The sequence below is a fragment of the Carlito syrichta genome, unplaced genomic scaffold (assembly GCF_000164805.1).
Source record: "Carlito syrichta isolate Samal-C Ts95f unplaced genomic scaffold, Tarsius_syrichta-2.0.1 Scaffold307112, whole genome shotgun sequence".
NCBI classification, from domain to species: domain Eukaryota; kingdom Metazoa; phylum Chordata; class Mammalia; order Primates; family Tarsiidae; genus Carlito; species Carlito syrichta.
In genome coordinates, this window is record NW_007251208.1 from 1,685,941 (window position 1) to 1,702,730 (window position 16,790).

General features: G+C 39.7%; 1 protein-coding gene across 1 annotated transcript in view; it reads right to left on the bottom strand.

Moving 5' to 3' along the window:
- CPED1 (cadherin like and PC-esterase domain containing 1) overlaps positions 1–16,790 on the bottom strand; it is a 325,934-nt gene that overhangs the window by 23,196 nt on the left and 285,948 nt on the right. Inside the window, exons 18-21 of the mRNA XM_008063879.2 lie at positions 15,526–15,746; positions 15,172–15,273; positions 14,679–14,766; positions 2,770–2,916 (exon numbers count right to left, since the gene is read on the bottom strand). Of these exons, the coding sequence (XP_008062070.1) occupies positions 2,770–2,916; positions 14,679–14,766; positions 15,172–15,273; positions 15,526–15,746 (558 nt within the window). The remainder of the gene's footprint in view (positions 1–2,769; positions 2,917–14,678; positions 14,767–15,171; positions 15,274–15,525; positions 15,747–16,790) is intronic.

The following is a 16,790-nucleotide window of genomic DNA, read 5'->3' on the forward strand; positions in this document are numbered from 1 at the left end:
GAAGGAGGGGGAGAGGGGGAGGAGAGAGAGAGAGACAGAGAGAGAGAGAACACTTTTTATTTGGAGTGAACTGTATTTCCAACAATGGCAGAACAAGGATTCAGGAGTATTTCTGTAGACTAAATGCAAGCAACTAAGTAAAGCTAGCCTAGTGCTACGTGCATTTCACAAGGATGTCTGGAGAGGCAACGTGAGCCCCAATAGAGTAATGGACAGCTGAATGCCAGGGGGCCAAAGAAGGAATCCAGCTGCAGAAGAGGTATTGCCTTTTATCAAGATAGTTGTAGCCAGAAAGTCCCAGTGTGGGAGAGAGAGAGGCAGTTCTCCAAGGAAGTTCACGAAACACTGCTTAAAAAGAAAGAAGTAGTCTGAGACCAGTCAATATCTATTAAATTACCAACATCATTCTTCTCAGACCTGGAAATGACAATACAGAAATTCATATGAATGCAATCCTTAGCAATCCTTAGCAAAAGAAACAAAGCAATCCTTAGCAAAAGAAACAAAAACGGAAGGTATTACACTTCCAGACTTCAAACTCTACCATAAAACTACAATAATCAAAACAGCCTGTTATTGCTATCAGAAAAGGCATATAGACCAATGGAGCAGGATAGAGATTATGGAAGCAAAACCTCAATTCCTCAACCAACTCATCTTTGACAAAGCCTCCACCAACAACCAAAAGGGAGAGGAGAACCTATTCAGTAATGGTGCTGGGAAAACTGGCTGACTACATGCAGAAGACTGAAACAAGATCCCCACCTATCACCATACACAAACCTCAACTCTAAACAGATCAAAAACCTAAATGTAAAACCTCAAACTATAAAAACCTTAGAAAATGCAGGTGAAGCCCTTATGGAAATTGGAATAGGTAACTAAGTCCTGATCAACTCTTCAAAAACAAATGCCATAAAAGATAAGATAGACAAATGGGACCTCATCAAACTGAAAAGCAAAGCAAAAGAAACCATCAAGAGAGGGGGAGACAGCTCATGGAATGGGAAAATTATTTGCCAACTGTATATCTGACAAAGGTCTAACATCTAGGAACTACAAGGATCTCAAATGTGCCAAAAGAAAAAAAACCCAAACAACCCTATTTTAAAAATGGGCAAGCCGGGCTCAGTGGCTCAGCCTGTAATCCCATGCTTTGGGAGGCTGAGGTGAGTGGATTGCCTGAGCCCACGGGTTCAAGACCCGCTTGGACAACTTGGCGAGACCTCATCTCTACAATAAATCAAAAATTAGCCAGGCATGATAGCGTGCGCCTGTAGTTCCAGCTACTTGTAAGGTTGAGGCGGAAGGATACCTGGAGCCCAGCAGATTGAGGCTGCGGTGGCCGGGAGCAGCCACTGCACTCCAGTCTGGGTGACAGAGTGAGACTCCAACTCAAAAAAAATTAAAAATTAAAATTAAAATTAAAAATAGGCAAAAGATATGAATACACTTCTCAGAAGAAGACATATGGATACATGAAAAAATGCACAGCCTCACTAATCATCAAAGAAATGCAACTTAAAACCACACTGAGATGCCGCCTAACTCCACTCAGGATGGCCATCATCAATAACTCAAAAAACAACAAATGCTGCAGAGGATGTGGGGAAAAGGGAATACTTTTACATTGTTGGTGGGAATGTAAACTAGTACAAGCTCTGTAGAAAACAGTGTGGCAATTTCTAAAAAATCTGAAAATTGACCTTCCACATGACCCAGGATTCCCCATTCTGGGAATATACCTATAGTAACTCAAATCACTCTATAATAAAGATACCTGTACACACGTGTTTATTGCAGCATTATTCACAATAGCAACCATGCTGCCCATCAAAAGTGGACTGGATAAAGAAAATGTGGTACATTTACACAATGGAATATTATGCAACATAAAGAAAACAAAATTATGAACTTTGCAGCAACTTGAATGGACTTAGAGTCTATAATACTCAGTGATCTATCACATAAACAAAGATCTGAGTACCACATGTACTCACTCATAAGTGGACCTTGAACATTTGTCATAATACCATAAGAAAGAAATTGGCAGTAGAGGAACACAGCCAGGAGGAGGGGGCACACATCATCAATAAGGGTACCTACTCTTTACCTGTATGATGACTACGTATGTACCTAACCCTCATTTGTACCCCACATTTTAAAAATAAAATAATTAAAAATAAAAACAAAGAAGTAGCATGCTACACTTAGCTCACTGCTGGGTTGTGCCTATGCCGGTTAAGCAAGACCTTTCTTGTCCTTAACATCCCTCTCTACTGTAATCCAGTGCAGAAAGAGGTAGAAGAAGAAGAGTCGAAAAGCACGATGGAGAAAGAGCAAAGAAGCCACGAGCATTCTCTCCCCTAGTTGGAACTTTTGAGATTGAGGGAGATCTGAGCTAGGGGAGGGAATGACTCATGTGGTTATGACCCAGGACTGGACAATTCTAGTACTAAAGTGACACTCCTATGCCTGAAAGTGATTGGAGAACTTTTGTTCTCTGAAAGTGGTGTTAAAGTTATGGGATCTACCCAAGATTTTATTCAAATGTAAGGGAGGACTAAGCCATGGAGGATCTACAATCTCATTTTGTAGAGCCAAAGTTGTGATTCTTATGCACCTTGACTGAGGATGCTGACCACATCATTTAATCTCTGACTGAAATTGGTTTTTTTTCATGCCAAGTAAGACTGACAAAGTTATTAAAGATACAACAAAAAGTTAGAAATCCAAAGCTATGAAAAAACAGAAAGCCAGTATAAATACCTCATGAAAATGACAGCCACACTTTCCCTGCAGAAATTCTTTGTAGCGCCCCATTGTTATAGTGAATGTGTCAACCACTTCATAGCCATATTTTTTTGCAGCATCTAGAATATCCAAGTTTTCTTTCCATAAGTTCTGTACTTCACTCTGTTTTGCAAAACAGAATAAGGAGGATTTTTATTAACAGAGGATCATCATAGGATTTAATAACTTCAGCAGAAATCATGTAAATATCTGTTTTACAAGGATTGGACATCTTGTGAGATAAGAGGTTTCACAAGTATTTCTTCAGTAAAGACTTTTTTTAATTCAAAATATATGACCATTTATTTATATATAAAACAATACATAAATATCTGTAGTGCCCACAGTTTTGAACTTTTCCTTCCATAAAAAAGCAGTCCAATTTATTGCCCACAAAGGCCCAGAGATATATATAAAATTAATTAAAAATTAACATTTGAGAATCACAAATGCTATCTCCATCTACTTGAATTCTCAGTCATTTAGTCAGTTGACTATTAATTAGCATCTGCTTTGTACTTAGCTCTTACTTAGGGACAAGAAAACAAGGATAAACAAATCATGATCCTTGCTCTTAAGACACTGCATTTTGGAGGAGGGTGCCTGGTGGGGAGATGCACTCCCAGATGTTTGCAACAGAAGTAGGAAACTTGTTGGGTATGGTCCAGCTGTGCTGCGCAGTGGCGAGCAGGAGCAGGGAACAGATATCCACTTTGGATCACTTCTGAAGCTGAATTAAGAACAAACTTAAGAAGCTGAGCTCCACTTTTTTTTAGTCGGACAAAAGCGGCAGGGAGAAAATATCACCCCAAGCTCTCCCTCACCAGTGCAGCAGGAGAGAGACGGCCATCTCCTGACTTTGCCTCACCACTTCAGCGCCTGGCAAGGCACTGGCAGCAGGGGCTACAGAGAGAGTCCAGAGGCAAAGTCCCATGGAAGAGGACAAGAGAGGCACCCACCACCATCTTGAAGGTGGGACAGGAAAGTGCTCCGACTCACTCACCACCGAGCAACAGATCCGATCTCTGTGACTGGTGGATCAACTACTCAGGGATTGGTTGCGACCCAGAGGGAATATCTTGAAAGCACAAACTTCGAGGGACCTGATGAATGCTGAGTTCCAGGTGCCCCACACCCTACCCTGATCTAGCTGCAGGACAAAGGATGAGGCCAGAAAAAGACAAGGAAGGACTCCAAAGAGATCAGTGGTGAGTCCAGGGCTGATCCCAGCCCCCTTCTCCCCAGCAATCCTCTTAATGACAGACCCACACAGCTGGGCCACGACTGAGAGGGACAAACCCAGGTGGAGCCTGGATGTCAGTAGCAATAGGAGAACTCCATTTGTGATAGGCCTGACTGGGGCACCCCCAGTCTCCTACCTGGGGAGGAGACAATCTCGCACCTTCCCACCGGAGATCTCCCCAACCATTCAAGAGTGGGAGGGGAGGACTACAACCCCACCCCTCCACTGCCCCTCTTCCTTCCCTGCTCCGGACATTGAGGAGAGAGTAAAAGAGGTGGCTCTGCAGAAGAGGACCCAATTAGAGGAACAGTTACCAAGCCTGCCACAAGAGAGCTGGTGTTTTTTTTAATTTTCAATTTTTAAAAAAATTTAAAAAAAATTTTGACTGTTAGTTCATCTATTTTAAAAATATTTTTCCTTTATGCATGAAGGTGTATGTGAGGGTTTCATCTGCTCCCCATAAATATCTTATCTTTTCTTTTTCTTCTTTTATTTGTTGTTTTCTGTTTATGTGTGTATGTGAATTATTGAGTGTGCATCTTTCAATTTTGTTGTTGTTGATAGTTTGTTTTTGCTCTTTTGTTCTTCTGGGGTTTTTTTATTTTTATTTTTTATAATTTAAGGTGTGTGTCAATATATGTGAGAGTTTGGCCTGAATTCCATTTTTTTTTCTTTTTCTCCAGTCTTTCTGTTTTTCTTCTCTATTTACTTTATGCTGGGCATGTGTATGTTTAGTTTTCTTGGTTGTTGGTGGTGTTGTTGTTTGTTTGCTTCACTTTATTGTTATTCCAGTTTGTTTGGGGGTGTGTGTCTGTATGTCTGTGTGTGAGTGTGTTCAATTGTTTTTTGCATTTGTTTCTGCTTTGCATAGCATATAGAGTGGTGGTGGGGAGTGGGTCTCAGGGAACACATACCACAATAAGTGAACATTGTAATTTGCAAGTAATTTCTGAATCCTAGCACCCCATCCCCTACTTTATTCAAATTTCAAAAACTACACGAGACAGCAAAGCTTCCCATCCACCATCCTACTTCAAAATAGAATAAATCCAGAGCCCGACTCAGGGAAGAATAGAGGACTGAGCAAACATCAGAAGGGAAATTCTTTCCCACTGACACTGAATAGCAACTAAAGAGAAAAACAAGAGATCTGTCACAAATGAGGAAAAACCAAAGGAAGACCTCAGGCAACTTCAAGTATATCAAAGACAAAACTCCTGAAAAATCAGACCTTGTTGCACAAACAATGGAAGTCACGAACGACTGGTCCCCAAATATGACAGGAAGTAGGGAATGGTTGGAAAGAGTGAATGAGACTTAAGAAAGACAAGATGCAACACTGAAAGAACCTGTAATGGAGATTTTGGCAATAAAAAATTTCATCCAGCTGGGCTCGGTGGCTCAGCCTGTAATCCCGCGCCTTTGGGAGGCCAAGGTGAGTGGATTGCCTGAGCCCGTGGGTTTGAGACCCGCCTGGGCAGGCGAGACCTCATCTCTACAATAAATCAAAAAATCAGCTGGGCGTGGTAGTGCATGCCTGTAATTCCGGCTACTCGGAAGGCTGAGGTGGAAGGATCGCCGGAGCCCAGCAGGTCGAGGCTGCGGTGGCTGGGAGCGCCACTGCACTCCAGTCTGGGCGACAGAGTGAGACTCCAACTCAAAAAAAGAAAAAATTTCATCCAGGAAATAAATAACAAGATAACAAGTAAGGAAAGCAAAATTAATCTAGCTTAAGAAAGAATCTCGAACTTGGAGATCAGAACGTGGAATTAACCCGATCTGTAAAAACATAGACAGAAGACTCAGAAAGAAGGAACAAAGCCTACAAGAGATGTGCAGTTATATCAAGAGGCTGAACCTATGCCTGATTGGTATCCCAGAAGAAGAAAGGGAAATGGAGAACAACTTGAAGGAAGTATTCTAGGAGGTAATCCAAGAAAACTTTCCCCATCTCACCAGAGATGTGATCAGTCAAGCACAAGAGATACAGAGAACCCCCACAAGACATCAAATGAGAAGACCAACCCCTAGACACATAGAAATTCACCTACACAACGTAGGCACAAAAGAAAAAATCCTAAAAGCAGCAAGAGAGAAAGATTTGACTACCAACTGGGGAAAAACAACCAGAATAGAAGCAGACCTATTGGCCGAAACACTATAAGTAAGAAAGGACTGGAGCATTATAGTCAAAGTCCTCAAAGATAAACAATTTCAACCAAGAATTTCCTATCCAGTCAAGTCCAGCTTCATCAGTGATGGAGAATTAAAATCCTCAGACATCCAATCCCTAAGAGATTATGCAGCTTCCAGACATCTCTACAGGAGACCCTTAAAAAGGTATGCACAGAAGAAAGAAAAAAATGGCCACGTGCTTCCCAAGAGCACAGCTGAGCACAAAATCAACAGAGAATACAGCACAACAAGAAACTTGAAGACACATAAATACATCAACTCCAAAGCCAAAAGAAAACAAGCAAACAAAGAAAAAACTTTATAAGACTCTCATAACAGCAATAAACAATCACATTTCAATAATCAGCCTAAATGTAAATGGACTAAATGCACCACTGAAAAGACACAGAATGGCAAACTGGATAAGAAACCATGACTCAATTATTTGATGCATCCAGGAGACTCATCTCACTACAAGGGATGCACACAGACTCAAAGTTAAAGGAAAGAAAATGAGTTTCCAGGTAAATGGATCACAAAAGAAGGCAGGAGTTGCAATCTTAATATCAGACAAAACAACGTTTAAGCTATCAAAAATCTTAAAAATGCAAAAGGACACTACATAATGATAAAAGGTTCAATTCATCACCAAGAAATATCCATCTTAAACATGTATGCACCCAACACCGGAGCACCAGCATTTATAAAGCAACTACTAAGTAAACTAAAAAATATATATTGACTCTAATGCTATTATAGCAGGGGACTTGAATACCCCACTAATAGTCCTAGATAGATCATCGAGGCAAAAAATCAACAAGGAGATCCAGAACCTAAACTTGACACTCAACCAAATGGACTTAATAGAGACCTACAGATTATTCCACCCCACAACCACAGAATATACATTCTACATCACCACATGGAACGTACTCCAAGATCGATCACATCCTTGGCCATAAATCAAGCATAAACAGATTCCATAAGGTTGAAATCTTGCCATGCACACTCTCAGACCACAGTGGAATAAAAATAAATATCAGCACTAACACCATTTCCCCAAAGCCCACAAATTCATGGACACTAAACAGCATGATGCTAAACAACTATTGGGTCTACACTGAAATCAAAACAGAAATTAAAAGATTCCTGGAAACAAATGAAAATGAAGAAACATTTTACCAAAACCTCTGGGATGGTTCTAAGAAGGGAATTTATATCTCTATGAGCACACATCAAGAAAACGGAAAGATCACAAGTGGAGAGCCTAACAAATCACCTAAGGGAGCTGGAAAGAGAAGACCACCAAAACCCCAACTTTAACAGAATAATCCAAATCACCAAAATAAGAGCTCAAATATGGGACATATAAAACAAAAATATCATAAAAAACATCAGCAAAACAAAAAGCTGGTTCTTTGAAAGAATTAACAAGATTGATAGACCCCTAGCCAAAATGACCAAGAAAAAGAGAGAAAAAGCCCAAATAAACACAATCAGAAATACAAAAGAACAAATCACAACTGACCCCGAAGAAATACAAAAGGTTATCAGAGATTACCATGTACACCTATATGGAAACAAACTTGATAACCCAAATGAAATGGAGAACTTTCTGACATCATACAACCTCCCCAGGTTGAAACAAGAAGACATTGATACACTAAATAGACCAACAACAACCCAGGAAATTGACTCTGTCATATGAAAACTACTTACAAAAAAAAATCCCTGGACCAGATGGCTTTCCAGCAGAATTCTACAAACGTACAAGGAGGAGCTGATACCAATCCTTTTGAAAGTATTCCAGGTAATTGAGAAAGATGGAATTCTCCCCAAATCATTTTACGAAGCTAACATCACACTGATACCCAAACTGGGTAAAGATTCAACAAAAAAAGAGAACTATAGACCAATATCCCTTATGAACATAGATGCAAAAATCCTCAATAAGATTCTAGCAAATCAGATCCAAGAACACATCTCAAAAATCATCCACCATAACCAAGTATGCTTCATCCCCAGGATGCAGGGCTGATTCAACATTCACAAGACCATAAATGTAATTAAATACTTCAACAGATGTAAAAACAAGAATCACAGGATTATATCATTAGATGCAGAAAAAGCTTTTGATAAAATCCAGCATCCCTTCTTGATAAAAACCCTCAAACACCTAGGTACAGAAGGAACATACCAAAATAGAAAGTGCTATCTACGATAAACCCACAGCTAACATATTGTTAAATGGACAGAAACTGGAAACATTTCCTCTGAAAAATGGAATAAGACAAGGCTGTCCACTCTAACCCCTCTTGTTCAACATTGTGTTGGAAGTCCCAGCTTGGGCAATTAGACAAGAGAAGAAAATCAGGGGTATCCAAATAGGAAAAGAGGAAGTCAAGTTATCCCTCTTTGCTTTTGATATGATCCTATACTTTGAAAATTCAAGAGAATCTGTCAAAAACCCATTTGCACTGATAAAGGACTTTAGCAAAGTCTCAGGGTGTAATGTAAATATGCAAAAGACAGTTGCATTCCTATACACCAACCACAAGCAGGCAGAGACTCAAATTAAAAGCACAATCCCCTTCACAATAGTTACCAAAAAAAATGAAATACCTTGGCATCTTCCTAATCAGAGAAGTGAAAGACCTTTACAATGAGAACTACAAAATACTGCTCAAAAAATCCAAGAAGACACAAACAAATGGAAAAATATTCCATGCTCATGTGTAGGAAGAATCAACATTGTTAAGATGTCCATCCTACAAAAGGCAATCTACAGATTCAATGCAATACCCATTAAGTTACCAACATCATTCTTCTCAGACCTGGAAATGAACTATATGGCTAGAGTAATCAAAACAGTCTGCTATTGGTACAAGAACAGGCACAAAGACCAATAAAGATTCCAGAAGCAAAGCCTCAGTTCCTCAACCAACTCTTCTTTGACAAAGCCTCCAATAACTGCCACTGGGGAGAGGAGAACCTATTCAGTAAATGGTGCTGGGAAAATTGGCTGATCACATGCAGAAGACTCAAACAGGACCCCTACCTATCACTATATACAAAAATTAACTCTAAATATATCAAAGACCTAAACATAAAACCACAAACTATAAGAATCTTAGAAAATGCAGGAGACCCACTTATGGAAATTGGAACTGGCAGTTAATTCCTGGTCAAAACCCTAAGTGCCCATACTATAAGAGATAAGATAGACAAGTGGGACCTCTTCACACTGATAAGCTTCTGCAAAGTCAAAGAAACCATCAAGAGAGCAGGGAGACAGCCCCCAGAATGGGAAAAAATATTTGCCAACTGTATATCTGACAAAGGCCTAACATCTAGGATCTACAAGGAACTCAAACGTGCCAAAAGAAAAAAAAACACAAGCAGCCCCATTAAAAAGTGGGCAAAAGACATGAATAGACACTTCTCAAAAGAAGATATATGGGCAGCCAAGAGACACATGAAAAAGTGCTCAGCCTCACTCATCATCAGAGAAATGCAAATCAAAACCACACTGAGATACCACCTAACCTCTGTAAGAATGGCCATCATTAATAAAACAAACAACAGATGCTGGTGAGGATGTGGAGAAAAAGGAACGCATCTACACTGCTGGTGGGAATGCAAACCAGTACAACCCCTTTGGAAGACAGTCTGGTGGTTTCTGAAAGAACTAGACGTTGGCTTTCCATATGACCCATCAATTCCCCTGTTGGGAATATACCCGGAGGAACGCAAATCATTCTACCAAAAAGATACCTGCACATGTATGTTTGTTGCAACTCTATTCACAATAGCAAAAACATGGAACCAACCATGTTGTCCATCAAAGCTGGACTTGATAAAAAAAAAATGTGGTACATATACACAATGAAATACTATGCAGCCATAAAGAAGGATAAACAAATGGACTTCACAGCAACTTGAATAGATTTAGAGTCGAACGTACTCAGTGATCTATCACAGAAACAAAGAACAGAGCACTATATGTTCTCACTCATAAGCGGACTTTGAACAATTATAATACTATAAGAAAGCGATTGGCAATATTGGGAAACTTTCAGGGAAAGGGGGGTGGGATTGGCAGTTGAGGGAAACTGCTAGGGGAGGGAGGGGCATACCTCATCAACAAGCGTATCTGCATAATCAACATTTGTATACCTAGCCCTGAATTGTACCCCACATCTTTATAATAAAAAAAAGAAAAAGAAGATGTAAAAAAAAAAAAAAAGACACTGCATTCTAATAGGAGAAACATATACAAACACCTAGCTAGTTCTTTATGGAAGGTAAATTTACCAAATTCTGGGCTAGTACAGAAAAAGAAGGAGCTCTGTCAGAGGCAGGGTGACACAGCTGGACTGTGAGGCTTCCAGGGAGTGGGGGAATTCCTGAGCAGCCTTGAGTGAAGTTTGCTAGTTGGATGAGGGTGGGCCAAGAGAGAATGGGAGTATATTTTGGAGGCAGCAGAATTAAGAGAAGGTCTACCTGCTGCTATTTGGATCACACTGCCCCCTCCCTCCCTGTCCCAAGAGTTCTAGTTAGGTCTATTCTCTCAAGGGAAGGGACTTCTCTTCTAACTCCTCTAGCTCCAGAACTCTTGGCCTGACCAAGAGTTTCCCAGAACTGACCTACAATCTGAGACTTTTCCTACCCAATCTGTCCTTCTTGCTCTTCTTTGATATCAGACACATTACTGCCAAACACAGTCCCCACCACATAGTAGACACTCAAAAGATACCTGGTACAAGTCTGAGTGATATGCATATATGCATTGGGCACCATGGCCTGAAACTTTTCCTGCCTAGTCATGCACTCAATAGGACTCTTTCCTCTGTCCTTTCCAGGTATTCTTCCTAATAAATTCCCTTATTTGGCTAATTCTATTGGTGTCTATTTCTTAGAAAACCCACACTTACACAGGGAGGGAATTGCACACCTCCTTTCCTTTTTTAAAGGGCAAAAGCAATTTTTAATTTCTGGGGGTACAGGTGTAAATAATTAATTTATTTGTTAGTCCAACTGCAGGATTTTTTAAAAAGCAGTAAAATATATTAATTTTTGTGTCTTCTTCACTATGCTTGCATGCCTACTTTTTTTGGTAACAGCTGAGTTATATTTTATTTATTTGTTTACTTTTAAAATTTTATGTTAAAGATGTACAGTACAATTTAGGATCAGGTATGCAAGTGGTCATTGTACAGGTAAAGTTTGGGCTTCCCTTTGTTTGCCTGGCTTGAGATCAGGTACCCTTATTAATGTTTTGTTCCCTTCGCCATCCCCACCCCAGTAGTATCCTGTTACTGCCAATCCCTTTCTAAAAGTATTATGGTAATTGTTCAGGGTCCACTGAACAATTACCATAATACTTTTAGAAAGGGATTGGCAGTGGGAACATATGGTACTCTGCTCTTTGTTTCTGAGATAGATCACTGAGTATGAGGGACTCTAAATCCACCCAAGTTGCTGTGAAGTTCATATGTTTGTCCTTCTTTATGACTGCATAATATTCCATTGTGTATATGCACCACATTTTTAAATTCAGTCCAGTTTCAATGGACAGCATGGTTGGTTCCATATTTTTTCTATTGTGTACAATGCTGCAATAAACATGCATGTACAGGTATCTTTTTGAAAGAATGATTTGCGTTCCTCCAGGTATACTCCCAATAGAGGGATTGCAAGCCTATTTTTATGTGACATTTAAGGCAGAGTGTTTCCTTCAACATAAAGGTAGTGAATAGAACAGGCTCATAACAAAATCTGGAGGAAAAAAGACAGATGCAAATTTTCTTTGTGCTTCAAAAAGTGTATGAAAAATGATGCTCAATAGTATTTATAGGCTTTTTCTTCTTCAATTACAAGTATTTTCTCAGTTAAAATATGTTTAATTATAGAAGGCACATAGAGCTTCAAAGTAAGAAGTTTCTAGAAAAGTTTTCCAGGGGAAGGTCAGGTGTGAGGAAAAAGGACTCTTAAATCAAAATTTGCCTGCAGGGGGCTAATAGGATAGAGCTATTGAAATCAACACCTATGGGGGAACAAGGGAAAAAGTATAGGGTAGAGGAAAAAGTTAAACTGGAATGCATTTGCAACAGAAACTTTCACAGATCCCATTAGGAGTTCTGGAGCTGGAGTGGCCCAAATGAAGAACAAAGGGCTGAGTTGTAGTACTCTTGCATGGGCAAGTTGAGTCTGTAGCAAAAGACAATTCTTGCTGGGACTCATGTGAGTCACCAATAGGACAAGGGAATGAATGGTCTCAGTCTGGAAGGGACGATCTGGGAGCATGCCAATCATTAAAGCATCACTCATTTGTGCCTCAGGTGTTTTTTGAGGGTCCACTATGCACTGAGATTTGAGTTTGGCATTTGGGGTACCAGAGTGAGCCATGCAACTCTACTCCTCCACTCCCACATCCTTGCTACCAGAGATTATGACCAGCCAGGGAAACAGACCACCAAGGAGTGTCTGTGACATGAGGGAGGACATAAGACTATTACAGGAGCTCATGGCAGGAGCAGCCAACCCAGTCTAGTTTGTCAAGAAAGTTTTCTTAGAAGAAATTGCATTGAAGCGAACACTAAATGGTGACTAGAAGTTATCCAGGCAAGGGGGTGAAGGAGAGTGGATCTCCAGAAGGAAAAATGGTTTATTTCAAAGTCCTGGAGGTGACAGAGAGCCTGGTGTGCTTGAGAAGCTGAAACACTCTCAGCCTGACTGAGCTCAGTAGTGTGTGAGCATGAATGTGTGTATACACACACGTGTGCATATGTTTTGGCAGCAAGAGGTAAGTTGCAGAGGAAGCCAGAAGGCCAATCTTGAACGGCTCTACAGGCATAAAACGAAGGGTTTGGATTTGTTTCCTGCTTTCTCTTGCTAGTATCTCTTTCTCCCTCTTTCTATTCTTTTTTTTTTAAAGTTGAAAAATATAGTTTATTTAGAAAGTAAATTGGAGAGAGAGAGGATATTCACCTCCTCAAGGTAGGGAAGTGGGTCAAAGCTTAGGAAACAAGGTGGCCATAGCTCAAAAAGCCATGTGGCCAGACCAGAGGTTAGCAAAACAAATGGCACCTTCTTTCTATTCTTCTATCCCTTCTTTTCTCCTTCTGTTTTCATTCGGTTTGAAAAGAATGATGAGCTCCATCAAGTTCTGGGTGGCAGGCCCAGTGTTTACCACGGTTTCCAGCACATAGTAAGTATTGAAGAAATGTTTGCTAAGATGAATTGACCCTCAGTTAGTAATCTAAACACAAGTGGGGCCACAGGTATACCAGTTACTTTGAGGAGCTGCAACAGAAGGGCAGCTGTCCTCAAGAAGGAATTCATTGACCAGAGTCCTCAAGAAGGAATTGCAACCTTGACCTATAGCCTTCAAATAACACTGAAGGGGATCCAGTTTATAACCCACAGCAAATGTGATCAAAGGTTGCCTATCCTGATTTCCATTAGTCTTAACCCAACCCTTTAGCTGCCTTCAACTCATTTTAAATTACCTTAACCTCTGTTGACCCCAAGATGCTGAATTTGGAGGTGTTACTTTGGTCGCCTTCTACCAGTACTCCTGTTTTTGCATAGAATACTTGGTGTCCAGGTGGGTAATTTTGAGAAAGGACAGGGGAGTCATGTGGTCTATGCTGGGGAAAGCCAGGAGAGCTCAACAGAGACACAAAAATAAATCTCAACCTCTTTACACATTAAATTGCCAGCCCCTGTCTCCCCGGTTCCCAGAGCTCCCCCAGTCATCACTCTGCAATTGCACGCACCCCCAGATGCTCATGAACTCTCCTCGCTTGTGCAAGAGAAGCTGGTTCTCTTCCCTACAGATGTCATCTTTCATTTCTTTTGAGACTTCTATTCAGTGCTAAGGCTAATTTACTATCTTTTATACGAATCAGGCAGAGGCCCCTAACATCTTTCATTTATGAATATCCAACCAGATGAAAAACCAATGATACTACTTCAAAGAGGACTTTTAAAAAAAAATCAATCAGTCAGGAATCATCTTCAAAAAGACCATTCTTTCCCAAGGGATTCATTGATAGTGCAAATTTCATTTGTGGTTTCAGCATGAATCTGAAGGAAAAAAAGTCTTTTAAAAATAGCCTTTCAAGGTGTAGGCAACATTGACGGGGCAAGGGAAACTTGAAGCCCAATCTCTCTCATATATCTCTCAATTCTTTTGTGTGTGTGTGTGTGTGTGTGTGTATAGCTCACCACGTCTTTCCTTCTTTTATGAACTCAATGCATTATTTACAACATATTTGTGGGCTATGGTCTTTTGTTTCCAGAAACAATTATAATTGATTTGCAATAATAACTCTTAAGTGTATTATCTGCTTTGATTTTTATGAAGGTTGTTCAATATTATATAGTGCCTTTTGGGTCTTTTCCCAGCAGGTGTCCTTATAGGAATCATGAAGTTCACATAACCCAGAAGAAAGGGGCTTACCTGTGTTAAGAAATGTACTCCATCCACTGGCAGATGAAATCCAATTCCCAAAGTTTTGATGATCACTAGGATATTGAGTAAATGTTCCCTAAATGAAACAACCAGAATTCTAAAGTCACTAACTTCAATCAATCACATTTCTAGATATTTGTTTTTTATATAAACAAATATGGTAGAATTCTTTAAACTATGATAATTGGCATATAAGACTAAATTCCCACTTTGTAGATTTGATGTATACTAGAATGTTTTTGAGGATAAAATATTTTATGCCAGTGAACACGTTTTGATTGATAGTAAATGTAAATATTAATACCAAAGAGCTGTGTTGTGATTGGATCCAAAAATATTTTGAAATATGTTAAACTAACATTAAGGATTTAACTCTAAACTATAAGTTGTTCTTTAAATAAAATCTGGATCAAACTCAGTCACAGCAATAGTGACTTCTTTGACTTAAATACTAATGGTAGTTATTGTTGCTGAAATTTACCTCTTCAAAACCTTGTGAATAATTTGCAGGTGATTGGAATTAAGCCACTGAACACCACCAACAACCAATATAGTCTGCCCGGTATTCTCTAGAGGACGTGATCTGAAATCCAGAAAGAAAAACAACACATGTTGCCTTAACACAGATGGTAAACATTGTAACTGCATTGCCTCACCCTTCACAGAACCATATCTGGCATCCTAATCACAGGACCTCCTTGTTAGCTCCAACTTGTTTTCAGCCACATTACTTGGTGTTTACTTTTTAATGTATTTGATATACAATGAGCAGTTATGAGATGCTAAAACATCAGTACATTGTGGCATTGTGTTGTTCATAATAGCTCCACTGTACCTTTGCAGGAGATGTTCAAGGGCTTTTTCAAATGTTGGTCTTAATGAAGCACTTATCCAGAACTGGGGATAGTAGGAATAACTGATCAAAGTTTTCCCACCATTGACGTTGTGATAAAATTTAGTGCCATGAACCTTCTGCCATTCCTGCAACGTTTCATTCAGTCTTTCAATCAAATAGTACATGATCCCTCTGTTGGTTGAATCTCCAATGAAAATAATCTATAAAGTAAAGAAAAAATATTTGTTTCCAAATCTGATATTTCCATGATACAAAAGATAGTTTAAAATAACTAATGTCTTGAATATTCATAAAACTGTGTCTAATTGTTTGAGAGACAGTCCTTCAAACTTTTTGAAATAACATTTATCATTTCATCACATTCTCCCCCAAATCCATGCATTTTCCTCACGTCCACATTCCTCGTAATGCCATCCTCTATTTCTCTATCTCCCTCATGCTCTTTACTTTCTCATTTAATCAGCTTAACAAGTTTTATTGATTCATATAGGCAGGAAGTATTTCAGTACTCTAGGAATACTTACAGATTTTCCAGTCTCGTCATTTGATAGATATGACAATTGAGAACCATCACAGGGAGCTCAAGAGAGGTCACGTCTACTTGACAAAAGAGCCACAGGACCAGAATCTAATTTTCTGAACAACAGTCCATGTCCCAGCATGCATATGTCAGTGCCATTTGCCCTCCTGCAAAGTCTCTTACCCCCCACCCCACCTTCCTGTCCGAACCAGCACAGCCCTGTTCAGCACAGCCTGAAATCTGCACTATTACTATACCCCCTATCGAGTCTTCCTTCTTGCACAATGGCCACACTCTATTTTATTCTACAACAGAATTGCTGGGATAAATTTCCAAATGTCTAATTCCAGTCATCTCATTTGCATGTTCAAAAACTTTGTTGGTCCTTGGTTCCTACAGAATCAATTCTATGTGACTTAGGTTCAGCTAACATTTACTGAAAGTTTGCTAGATGAAGGTTTTTGCTAGGTGAGGTTTGAATCATTATCTCCTTTTTACAGATGAGGAATTTGAGCCTCAGGAAGACTGAGGTCCTAAATCTAGTAAACGACAAACAAAGGATTCAAACTCAGGTCCTTTGACTCCAAGTGCATGGGTGGCTCCATCCTCTCACTGCTTCCCTTTTTGTAAGCAGGTTAGACTTCTACTTTTTTATGAACACTGTTTTCTTTTTTTTTTTTTGATTTGGAGTCTCACTCTGTCCCCCAGACTGGAGTGCAGTGGC